The following is a 12,428-nucleotide window of genomic DNA, read 5'->3' on the forward strand; positions in this document are numbered from 1 at the left end:
CAAATCACTTTTAGGGCCTGTGGGTCCGGAGCTCACACGGAGGTGTCCTTCATCCGTGCGCCCCCTGGTGGCCAGTCTCTGTACCTTTAAGATAATTTCACGATGCTCACCAAGTGACAATAGAAAAATCTCCTTATTAATTATACTGGAAAGTGAAGGAAGCCGGTGTAGTTACGGCACTAAATGCCAGAATGCTTCCATGCAAAGAAATTACACAAGTTCCACCATAGTCACCACAATGAGTCTGGGAGAACAAGCAGAACATAGATGGTAGGGTGTAACAACGTCTAATCTTTAAGACGGAACAGTCACTCGTAGGCCTTTCATTTGAGAGCGGACCATGTGTGTAAATGTTAGATTGAGATCATGATTGCAATACTGCGATACATCCATATTTATGCTGGTGATGTTGCCTTACAGCCTTACTACCGATGTGGATATTCCACGCTTCGACTCCGCCTAGATGCAGCCACAACCACCCGGAGCGCGTTATAAATACCTCAATCAATCAATTCAGCACAGAGATGGTTTTGTGATCAGGAGATGCATGGCCATCCATCATTCAAGATAATTATACACAATACACATGTGCATGTATGGCCATCAGTCGAAAGAATTTGTAAATAGATTTCTGCTATTCATTATTTTCACAATTTGATGAAGTGGGTGTTTTGAAATCATTGCTATGCTATCTAATTACTTACAGCGAGTGCACGGAGAATCTGAAATAGTGCATGAGTCAATTGAATCATAATAAGACTCACTTATTGCTTTTGCTTCAAACTAAAATCAAACTATTCAGCAATGGCCGCCGCACATCACATATAGAATTCATTCATTGCGATACATTGTCCCAACATAGAGAAAAGACATCGACGACAACATTAGTGACTAGATCGCGATGTGAAGTCCAGCAAAATATACAAAATGCATTAATAAATGCGTCAGGTCGTCTTGCACCATTACAAGATTGCGCCACCACAACACGGCCAACTTCCTTTGGTAAATTCGAATCAAAATCCTTAAGACAATGAGACATAAGTCTCTCTTTTGCACGCCAGCATTCTAGAATGTATAGCTCAACCACACATGCTTCCCTTCTCCTTGTAATAAAGCCGAACCCCATTAATGCTGGTTCCATGTGATAATGTCGCTGTGAAAAAGTTGCTAGGTAGGTGACTTTTTCCGGACACCAAACATGCTTTCCCCAAATATTCTAGGAGGGGTAGAATTACATATTACCTCCAATCCTAGAATATTTGGGGTAGTGTTTAGTTGTCTACAGGGTGCATTTATTAGAGAATTGTCGCCACCTGGCAGCCATGTCCCCTGCGACATTATCACTGGATACCATTAATGCTCAGGCTATGCATTGCATTAGCTACTCCCATAACAAGACTTTACCAGCCTGGCTGTATGGAGGGGATGCAACACAAGCACAAGCAGCCCAATATTTGACATCTATTAACCTTTGTTCCCAATTTGAAATAAATTACATCATTTGCACTTTTCAGAGAGCTGCTATGCTGGAACCCAGAGGGTATGCTATTCTGCTCCATACACTCGGATGGGCCCCTGGACGATTGTGGTCCTCTCAGCGTTTCCTTCTTATTCATAATGTTGTCCACTTTGTGTGCACGGAGTAGCAGGAACTTCCAGCCCATTCCCTGTATGACAAAGGATTTGTGGCTACATTGAAGTAAAGCACTTTTTGTCTGCATTTTTGTTTACAAAGCGCTATGGGGCGGGGTGAAAAACAGATCTACAAGTGATCAAAGATAAATAAAAGGAGCATAAATAGAATATACTACAAACACAAAACACTATTGCGTTGTATTTTCACAAACATTCGAGTGTCACATTTCAGAATGGTTAGGGTTGTTCTTGCCCATAGTGCCCACCGACTGGTAAAAATACTGGGTTCCATTCCATTTGGTTTTCAGTCCGATGATCTCCTATTTACATGTTCATGGATCCTTAAGCAGATGCCAGTCATCATCCAGATCCACACAGTCACTACAGTCTGAGATGCTCATTCAACAATGGATGGGATCTATGGGATCACTTCGGGAAAAAAATAAATACCAAAAAAATAAATAAAAACAAATAAAATCGGAAACGAAAATACAGAATTTGTTTGCAATTATATGCAAAGAGAGACCTCCCGCAACCCCTCCCATACCACTCTTATATTGCTTATTACTCTATACCCCCGACCTATAATTGTGGGAAAATGTGCATTTCGAAATTCAGCATTTTCGTTTTCGAAATTTTCTGTGGCTCAGTAATTGACCGATACCCAATGGATTCTCACCTTTAAGCTCTGCACAGCTCCATGAAGCCAGGTCTCCGCCCATAACAAGGAACGACAAATAAATGCACCCATTTACCATCTACTACATAAAGCGATTCACAAATCATTAGTGAAAATAAGCTTTATTACATAAAGTAATAAATAGATACAAAGATGCAAATATCAATTTCAGTAAGTAGTTTTTGCAGGTTTCAGAATTCTGTTGCAAAGATACTAGCAAACTCTACAGTTTCCGTTGCGACTTAGTTACTCACCCCTTGTGAGCCATGCGCTATAAATATTCACCAAATCCCAGCGAAACAATCCGATTCCACTGGGATGTATAGCGAACTTTAAACTAGTAAGGAAATTGGGTAAAATGTCTTTTTTTTGCTTGTATTACCAAACAAAAACAGATAGCTTATGTAAATGTGCAAGGCCCAGTAAGTCGGCTGTCGGTTTAAGCAAAGAAAAAACAAAAATGTACAGGCACGTAAATAAAAAATTAAGCATTTATCTTCATGCAGTTTCTGGCTTCCTTTGAAAAAGTCGAGTAACTTGCCATGGTAGTATTAACGCAGTTTCACTGCAAAATTGTAGTTAAGATTCTTGAATCACTGTACAGTACTTAATGCCGGTCAAAACAAAAAAGTTGGAACATTTACGCGAATGTTTTGGAATCACAAAGTAATAAATCACTCGTCTTCTTCATGTGGAGATGTAAAACTTGATGGAGATCCGCCGTGGTCGCTCGCAGGCTATGATCTTGCGTTCCTTTCGGTTTCCGCTAGGCATTCCCGAACCAGTCCTCGAGCATGGATAATGCCTGAAGGGTAACAAAATTTAAAATGTTTGAATCACAATTTAAACATTTGCCAATTCGCCTCCCCTTTTTCAAACTATTGCATTTTGCTACTAGCCCACTTATTTACATAAAGTGCCCTCATCCAAAGAACGCAAGCAAACTTTATATTTTTTTTTTAAAAAAGTATTAAAAATTAAAATCCGAAAAGGTCTTCTTCATGAATTTTAATTGAATATGAATTATTCAGCAACTAATGTATTATTTTAATGCCCTGAGTAATTGGCAAAATCTCGGCCAAGGATGGGCAGCATAGTTCTAAGCTCTTCGCAAATTTTACAACCACGTAGTGGTGGGATGAGCATAGACACCAATTGAGAGGATCACTGTGCAGGTCGGACAACAACAAAACAAAGGGGAACCATTGCAGGAGCTTCAATCTCGAAAAGATCGACTTAACTGTTGACTAGCAAGCCAGTTCAGCATTTAAAAAGGGCTCCCAGTTAGCACACTTGGCTAATGTGGCTGGCCACCAAAATGTTATGGAGACATGCTCAACAGGCCCCAGAGCAGAAGCTCAATTTTGGAAGTGTACGCATTGATCCAATCATTGCCACAACATGTGCTTGTATGTTCTACCAACACCTGGGTATATCAGGCACTCTTCTGTTTTCGTCATGCCAAAGGAACAAGTTATTTACCTGTAACTGTTGTTCTCCAGCATGGGTCTGGCATGGATTCACATGCTCATGAATATTCCACGTCGTCAGGCCGGGAATCCTCGGTAAAGAAAAAAAATCAGTATCAGTTTCGTTTCTGATCTGTCTTTCTCAGTAGTAACCAATCACTGGTCTCTGGGTCATACTGCCCCCAGCCAATGACTGCCCTCTCCCTAAGCCCCGCCTCTGGCGGGCATCCTCAGATTTGGTAGCACGCAAAGTGGCAGTATGACCAAGCGAAGAGCCGCAGAGGGGTAGGAGGGAGGGTTCGCATGTGAATCCATGCCAGACCCATGCTAGAGAACAACAGTTACAGGTAAGTAACTTGTTCCTTCTCCGGCATGGGGTCTGGCATGGATTCACATGCTCATGAATACAAGAATACATAGCAGTACACACATGCACACCAACGGGAGGTGGCAAAGGCTCAACATTAAGCATTACATCAAAAACTCAACATTAAGCAATTCTTACCTCCTCACCAGGCTCACCTTAGGTGAACAGGTTGCGCAGCACCGCTTGGCAGACCCTGGACTCCTCCCTGGAATCCCGGTCGGTCGACGCAGTAGAATCTCGTGAAGGTGTGCGTTGACCTCCACGTAGTAGCCCTGCAGATGTCCAGCAGGGGCACAACAGACAAGAACGTCGTGGTAGCAGCGATAGCTCTGGTCGAATGGGCTCTCGGACGGCCAGGCAACGGTCGGTTTGCCAACTGATGACAGTGCATGATGCAGCCGGAGAGCCATCTGGAAATGGAAGCCTTCGAACGAGCCTTCCCTTGGTTCACAGGTCCAAAGCGCACAAATAGCTGTGATGTCTTCCGAAAACTCTTCGTGCGGTCCACAGAACTTCAGCGCTCTAGCCACATCCAGCGAGTGCAGAGTCCTCTCGGCCGATGACGAAGGCGACGGGAAGAAAACAGGTAACACCAAGGGCTCGTTGAGGTGGAAGTCCGACGGCACCTTTGGCATAAAGAGGGGTGCGTCCTCAGCACCACCCTCGTGTCGTGAAAAGTCAAGTATGGAGGCTTGCAGGATAGGGCCTGGATCACTCCCACTCGTCGTGCGGAGGTGATGGCCACAAGAAACACAGGCTTCCACGATAGGAACTTCAATGGTGCCAAATGCAGGGGCTCGAATGGCGCCCCCATGAGCCTGGTCAGCACCACGTTGAGCTCCCACGCCGGGGCAGGGGCCTTCACCGGCGGGAACGATCGGAACAGTCCCTTCATAAATTCCTTCACCAGGCAATGGGACCACAAGGGCGCCCGTCCTGTGATTCTGGTGTATCGGGAGATCGCAGCCAGATGTATCTTGATGGAGGCGTGAGCCAGTCCAGCCTTGGCCAGCGACAGTAGGTACGGCAGCACTTGAGGGGCCGTAATCTGTAGAGGGTTAATCTTCTTTGCAGACAGAGAACCACTTCCACTTATGTCCGTAGCACTTGAGTTGAGGACGTCCTGGCCTTTGCAAGGACCTCTCTGCAGTCAGCCGGGATATCGTACCCTCCAAACTCTAGTGCTGCAGGAGCCAGGCCTGCAAGTTCAACGACTCCGGGTTGTGATGAAGTATGGCACCTCCTTCTCTGGAGAGGAGATCCGCATCCGTCGGCAGCTTGACTGGTGGGGACACCGACAAGTCCAGAATGTCCGGGAACCAGATCTGCCTCGGCCACACCAGTGCGACGAGGATCATCCTGCACCGGGACCTCTTGAGCTGGTTGACGAGTCGGAGCAGCAACGGCAATGGAGGGAACGCATATAGGAACAGGCCGTCCCAGGGGAACGAGAAGGCATCGCCCATGCTCCTCGGCTTGGGAAACCTGCTGGCGAACCTCTAGCACTTGGAGTTTGTCGTCGTCACGAACAGGTCGATCTGCGGTCTTCCCCATCCTCGGAAGATCGATGCACTTGATCCTGACGATCCAATTGTACAGCTTCCCCGCGGGTGCAGGAGAGCCCCGCGGTATAGACGCAACACAAATCACTGGCTTGATTTATCTCTAGCATTACCCCTGGGGTTTATACAACGTGCTACCAGAGAACAGTATCCTGAGCTCCTCAGCACGACTGCACTTCTTCACCCTTTTACTCCTCTTATTACGACATCTTACAAAGATTCTTAATCTTTGTAATGACCTGTCCCTTCACTTACTGGATTAAACTTTCCTGATGTGGTTTCCATCACGCGGGGTCCTTAGCCAGCAACTTTATGTCTTGATTCAGTGATCACAGGATTCCGCCCCCCCCTTACAGTGAAGATTAGCGGTTCCCACCCTACAGAGATCTCCATACCGGAGGCCCAGACGAAGGCGTTCTAATTTCCAGCCGAAACGCCCAAAGGCCAAACACCCCATGTGCTGTATTGTCCTTACCAACTAGATGGGGGGCCCCGCACACTGGCGTAGACCGATGGTTTTGGTCCTCTGTATATGAAATTTAATTCATACCCTGATTTGACCTCTCAGTACCTCCAAGTTTAGCGGGCGATTTATGCACCTTGCGTTACTTGCAGACAGACAAATCGGGTGTTTCGCTACTATCGGTTTCCCCCGTTTTCGTTGTGTACTGCCAATATGCATTTTTGGGTCAATTTAACTCGGCTCTGATTTGACTGAATTCAAGTCGACCCTCTATACCTGACTGGTTAGACACCCAGCCCTAAACAGGGGCTCTAGCCAACCCTCGTTGAAACTGGGGGACCAAACAATTGGCCAGTATGCTCCCTCTATTGGTTCTGTATCAATATTGAACAATTCCTAGTTATAAATGCAAACATCTTTTTTGTTTTCTTATTATACACAAATGTCTTTTGTGCACCTAATCGATACTAACCCACTCACTATGTGACTATTGAAAAGCGAAAATATTCACTGTGAAAATATTGTTCCCCATATTGTATTTTTGTCTGTTTTTTCTACTTACGAACCAGCCAGTTATGGCTTATGACTTTTTGGTTAAAATAAATAAAGAAGAACATCATGAACAATGGTTAACTCAAATAATGACCAAGAATGAGGGATTTGTGCCTCTTTCTGCCATATATGGCGATCTGATTATGCATGTAAAGGATACTTGGTTTACTATTTGAAACCCCACTTTGAAATAATTCACAATAGAATCATGCAGACACTCCGACATTAGGATAGTGTTAAGAGTTACATCTGTGGTTGGAGCCCTTTTTGTTCTCCGTAGTTCCCACTCGTGGCACGAGCACAGCTCCCTGCTGAGTGAGTCGGTAATGGTGTTCTTTATCCCTGCCAGTTGAAAGTGCACTAGAAACATCCCTCAATGCCACAGATCCTGGGCTTCCTTGGAGAGGGCTGAGGATCTGGTTCCTCCCTGATTCCGGATGTAGAACATCGTGGTGGTGTTGTCAGTGAAGATTCTCACAACCTTGCCCTTGAGGGACGGGAGAAAGGACCTGAGGGCCCAGAACACTGCACGGAGCTCCAGGATGTTGATGTGAAGCGGTTTCTCCTCCGGGAGCCAAAGGCCTCTCGCGTGAAGTTCTCCGGTGGGCGCTCCCCACCTTTCCAGGGAGGCATCTGTCATCACCGTTATCTGGTGGGATGGGGTCTGAAAGTCTGTGCACGCCGTCAGATGAGCGAGGGTGCCCCACCACCGGATCGCTCGTCGGAAGGTCTCGTTGAACGGGATCCTGTCCTCGAAGCTGCCCGTCGCTTGGATCCAGCGGCCATCGAGGAACTCTTGCAGAGGGCGCATCCGAAGCCTGCACAGGCGCACGAGATATATGCAGGAGGACATCATCCCGAGGAGGGACTTGATGGACCTCACCCTGGCCACGTCTGTGGCTAGCAGATGCTGCACCTTGCCCAGGATGGCCTTTGTCCTTTCCTCTGACGGCGAGGCCAGACTTGCCACTGTGTCGAGCTTGGCTCCCAGAAACAGTGCGACTTGAGACGGGACCAGGTGGGATTTGGGAAAGTTGATGGAGAATCCCAGGTCTGTGAGCAGCTGGACGGTCTTCGCTGTGTTATCTACGGTGAGCTCCCTTGTCCTTGCTCGGATGAGCCAGTCGTCCAGGTAGGGGTAGACGTGTATCCCCTGCAGGCGCAGCCGCGACGCCACCGGTGCGAGGCACTTAGGGAACACCCTGGGTGCCGACTTCAATCCGAACGGGAGGGCCTTGAACTGGTGGTGCTGTCCTTGGACCACGAACCTGAGAAACCTTCGGTGTCCTTGAGAATGGGGATGTGGAAGTACGCATCCTCCAAATCCAACGACAACAGGAAATAGCCCTCCTTCAGCTGTCCCAGCACGTGCTGGAGGGTGACCATCCGGAACTTCTGTGCCTTGATGTACTTGTTCAGTCGTCGCAGGTCGCCATCCTCCTGTCTTCTTTTTCACGAGGAAGTACCTTAAATATACTCCGGTGCCCCGGAGCCTCTTCGGGACGAGCTCGATGGCACCTTTTTTGAGCATCGCCCTTACCTCCAAAAGCAGTTTAGGGACGAGATTTTCTTTCCTGGCCACGGGTGGAATGCGGGGGCACTTTTTTAGAAATTCAAGGACGTGCCCCTGGGCCAGGGCGTCCAGCACCCAACGGTCGGTGGAGATGGACTCCCACACGCTGACAAACTTCTCACCGGGGTGCGTCGGTTCAATCTTGCTTGGAGGATACCTTGCCGCGTTGGCCTGCCTGGGGACAACGGCGGGGTCCACCCGACTTGCCTCGTCCTCTATAGGCTTCCTGAGACGAGGAGCGGGCCGCTTGGCGGTACGTAGAGGAGCCACCGCTGAATCCCTTGGAGGCACTCTGCTTGCCTCCGGTGCTCCGAAAGGACGGCCTTCGTTGCCGGAGAACGCCTAGGGCCTTCGCTGTCTCTGTGTCCGCCTTGATGGCTTTGAGGGACTCATCCACTGTTTTCCCAAACATATTGTTCCCATTGAACGGCATGTCCAAAACCTTGGCTTGTACATCCTGGCGGAAATCCGTCGCCTTGAGCACCGGGTCCCCGACGCGGCCCCTTTGTGCCTTAGGGCACTACCGACCCCTGACTCGGTCGTCTCTGCGGCGCCAAGAAGAAAGCAGGGGGGGGCAATTGGCCTCAACGTCAACTTCCCCTCCGGACGGCGAAGGAAAGAAGCCGGACGCGATGGGACGAAGAGTTATCTCGTCGGCGGCAACAACGATTAAGGCGGCCAACGCCCTCGCGATCGTGACCCGCTAGGACAGGGAGTTATGGTACAAGATCGCCCCCCTGTTGGACTTCCTACCGGATGACAATAGGGCCTAGGCCCTGGAGATCTTGCAAGAAGGTGAGGTGGCGTCGGATCATTCTATTGCGTTTCCGAGAATGTGACTATCACTGGATCATTGATAGTAGCTGCCTTTCCAGTCCATTTGCTACTAACTTTGCAAATACCTTTCCTATTCCAATTTGTTTGCGATAGTGAGCAGTCTAGGTGTTTGAAATAGAAAGGCATTTGAACATAGGATCTGTGTTTTTCACATTCCCTCTCCCCCCCCCCCATAAGCTATTGCAGTGCTTAATTTGCAAGAAATATAAGTGCCAGGGTACAAATATTTTCTTGCATGGGGGCAGGGGTAGCTCCCCACAGTGTCACCCAGCTCCTCCACATGGTGTCAACATATTTGGTGTTAAAGTTCCGACTACCACTGGTTAATTAAGGGTGAAATCAACATACCATATTGGTTGTGTCTTGAAATAAAATAAATATTTAAATGTTTCTTTAAAAACACATCATCGTTAACATGTTGCTCTAATCCGATCAGTGTCAAGTGGCGCATGTTTACCATCAAATCACAGAAATAAATAGCAAAAATGCTCTCCTCCTATGGTAAATTGTTGGACAAATGTAGAGAAAATCATTACTAAACTGTTGAACTGCAGCAAGATCGTCTTGCTTAGGTTGGCACACATGACCGGCTGTTCTCTTCGATATGGGTCTTTTCACTCACTTTGCTCCTGTGTTGGGGCTGGTGCCTGGTGACTGTTTTAAATTGTCAACCGACCCTGCTGGGCATTACAGTAGAGAATATGCAGCAATGTCATGCAGACCGAGTGGAGCAGTGTGTGGATATGGCCAGCATCAGTGCCCAGGATGGTCACCCTGCATCGCTTTGTTGTTCCTAAAAATTGATATAGTCCTGCTCTGCCAACCTGGGTCATCAGGTTTGTGACTAACAATGAGCCAGCCCAGAATGCAGAGACCCGGCCAGTGCACACTGTTGTTGATTGTTAGGTTACTATGACTGCCTGTTAAAATAAAAGTTGCCAAAACACCACAACATAAGCAAGCTGGGTTCAGAAATAAGTGCTGGGGCTCAGTAATAAAGGCCCTGGCAAGCCCCCGTCCCCCCACAAATTAAGCACCGAGCTAGGGCACACATACATGAATACCATGTTTTCCTTCTGCACAATCTCAAGTACTTCAGCATGTACCCTGTTTTTCATATGCAAGTAATATTGTAATACTGGCTTCATGGACTCCACTAGTTGGTAGCAGCCTTTTCCAAAAGTCAACAAGAACAGCTCCACTACACCCAGAGGGTGAGCCTAGCATGACTATCAGGTAAAAGCTGACCGCAGAATCTAGCAGCAGGACAGTATTCCTGTGTAGCATAGAGTATGATCATAGGTGGTCCTGGGTATACTAGCCGTCAGAACTCATGGTGTGGGGGCAGTGTAGTGTCTTGGTTTGAATTATGGGCCCATCAAAGGATCTGGCAGTTTCTTTGGCCGAATGGCCGGGTTCCAACATGGCTACCCAGGAAAGAGTTCCTGGTGTGCAGGGCCATGGAGAAAACCCAAACACAGTTCCAACGGGTGCAAGAGAGCCCGGAGAGGGAACAGCAGCAAAGAGAATTGGCTCCCTACAGATGTGCCCAATTAGGCCTAAGTGGCAACTGAAAGGGGGGAGCCAGTAGAAGAAGGTGGTCTTGGGAGATATTGACAGATGTTCTTGGGAATTCACGAGATGGGAGAAGAAGGGGCAAAAGGGAGCATAATAGAAGGAAGAAAACCGTGGAGAAGAGGTAAAGCCAGAGAAAAGAGTAGCAGTTGGGGGGGGGTGGCAAATACTACAGACTATGGTGGCAGGTGGGGGCAGAGGAGCCAGAAAGGAAGGGGAACTGTCACCCAAAAAGGAAGCTGAAGGCATGAGGGAGAGTTGTTTGTAAGCAGAGGTCAACACAGGGAATGCCAAGGAAAGTAAGGAAAAGAAGGACAGAGGGTCAGGGGCGAAAAGACAGTGGGAAAACGAGGAAAAGAAAGAGTGAGAGAAAGCTTAACATAATGATGAGAAGGCAGTGCATGGCACAGGAAGGAAAAGAGGAACGAAATAAATAGAAAAAGTCTGGTAAAGTGGTGAGGTAACTGACGCAAGAAAGAACAAAAGAAATATATGTAGATTCAAGGCCAGAGTGGGAAGTATCAGAACGGAGAAGGGAAAAGACAGAAATCGCTGCGAAATCTCGGCAGATAGGCTGGCATTTTGACAAGGAAAGACCAAGACAGGAAGAGATAAAGAAGCAGTTCAATTGGGTAGCAACAAGGCCCAAATGTGGACAGAAGAAAAAGAGGGCGAGAGGTGGAGGAAAGGAGGTTATAAGAAGAAACCAGAAAGGGAAGTATAGGAGGTGAATACTGAAAAATACCTGAGGAAAAGCTTCAGGAGAGAGGAACAAAAAGCAAGCCACCTCGAAGGAAAGGCAAGAGAAAGGTTGAAGTAAAGGACTATAGAGAAGGATGGATACAAAGAAGGACAAAGCAAAGACACACCCGGCCACCATGGTGGTTGATTAGTGAATAAAAGAAAGGAAGAACCCTCCTGCATGGAGCAAAACGGTAGTTAGAACACGAAGGAGGGGGGGGGGAATAAAAAAACTCTCATAACGGACGGACACAACGCAGAAGACGGCTGCAGGAAAACAGCTAAGGAAAGAAGTGGTCAAAGGGAAAGGCATCAGAGGATGAAGAAGAGCTAAATCTAGGAACAATACAAAATAAAACTAAGATGTGAGGAGAGGCCAGAAGCTCAGACCCAAAACGAGTGGAGTGAGAGAGAGACAGACAAATGTCCTATCCTGAGAGAAGAATGAGCACAGCAAAGAGACAGGGTTGAAGCTTTCGCCACAGAAAAGGCCCTACTTCATGGAAAGGACGGACCTGGTGAGGAGGCCTGTGCCCTAACCCAGGGAAATGACAAAGCAAGAAAAGTCACCCGACCACCAACTTAAAGAGAAGATGAAGCAGGAGGAGGGGCTTGTGTTAGGGGAGTATGTTTCCCAAAGTTCACTTGAGGTAAAGCTTCATAAAACTATCCCTTGGCATACAGGTCCCCAACTCTGCTCTACTACCCAAAGGATTTTGGTAGAATGGCAGAGCAGCCAGGCCTATCATAGGAGGAAGATGTGAGCTGTAGTTAAGTTCACTGAACCCAGTAAGTACAATAGTCCAAAGAAACGGTTACACTTAAAATGTATATACATTTACACAAGCAATACTTAATTCACTTAACCGACACACATAGGAATTCTTAATCATTTTCAAAGGGCAATAATTCAATAGTAGTTGCTCGCGGTACAATCGTTAGAGTTTGATATTAATGACAGTTCTACCGTATTAC

The 12,428-nt window shown here is 47.3% G+C and overlaps 1 protein-coding gene across 2 annotated transcripts in view; it reads right to left on the reverse strand.

The window, feature by feature from the left end:
- Positions 1 to 2,420: 2,420 nt before the first annotated feature.
- Positions 2,421 to 12,428, reverse strand: part of CDK2AP1 (cyclin dependent kinase 2 associated protein 1) — a 132,101-nt gene continuing 122,093 nt past the window's right edge. For both annotated transcript variants that reach the window (XM_069619666.1, XM_069619665.1), the window contains exon 4: positions 2,421 to 3,119. In XM_069619666.1, the coding sequence (XP_069475767.1) occupies positions 3,052 to 3,119 (68 nt within the window). In that variant the 3' untranslated portion in view covers positions 2,421 to 3,051. The remainder of the gene's footprint in view (positions 3,120 to 12,428) is intronic.

This window comes from Ambystoma mexicanum, chromosome 10 (genome assembly GCF_040938575.1).
Source record: "Ambystoma mexicanum isolate Mex_15411 chromosome 10, UKY_AmexF1_1, whole genome shotgun sequence".
Lineage (NCBI taxonomy): Eukaryota > Metazoa > Chordata > Amphibia > Caudata > Ambystomatidae > Ambystoma > Ambystoma mexicanum.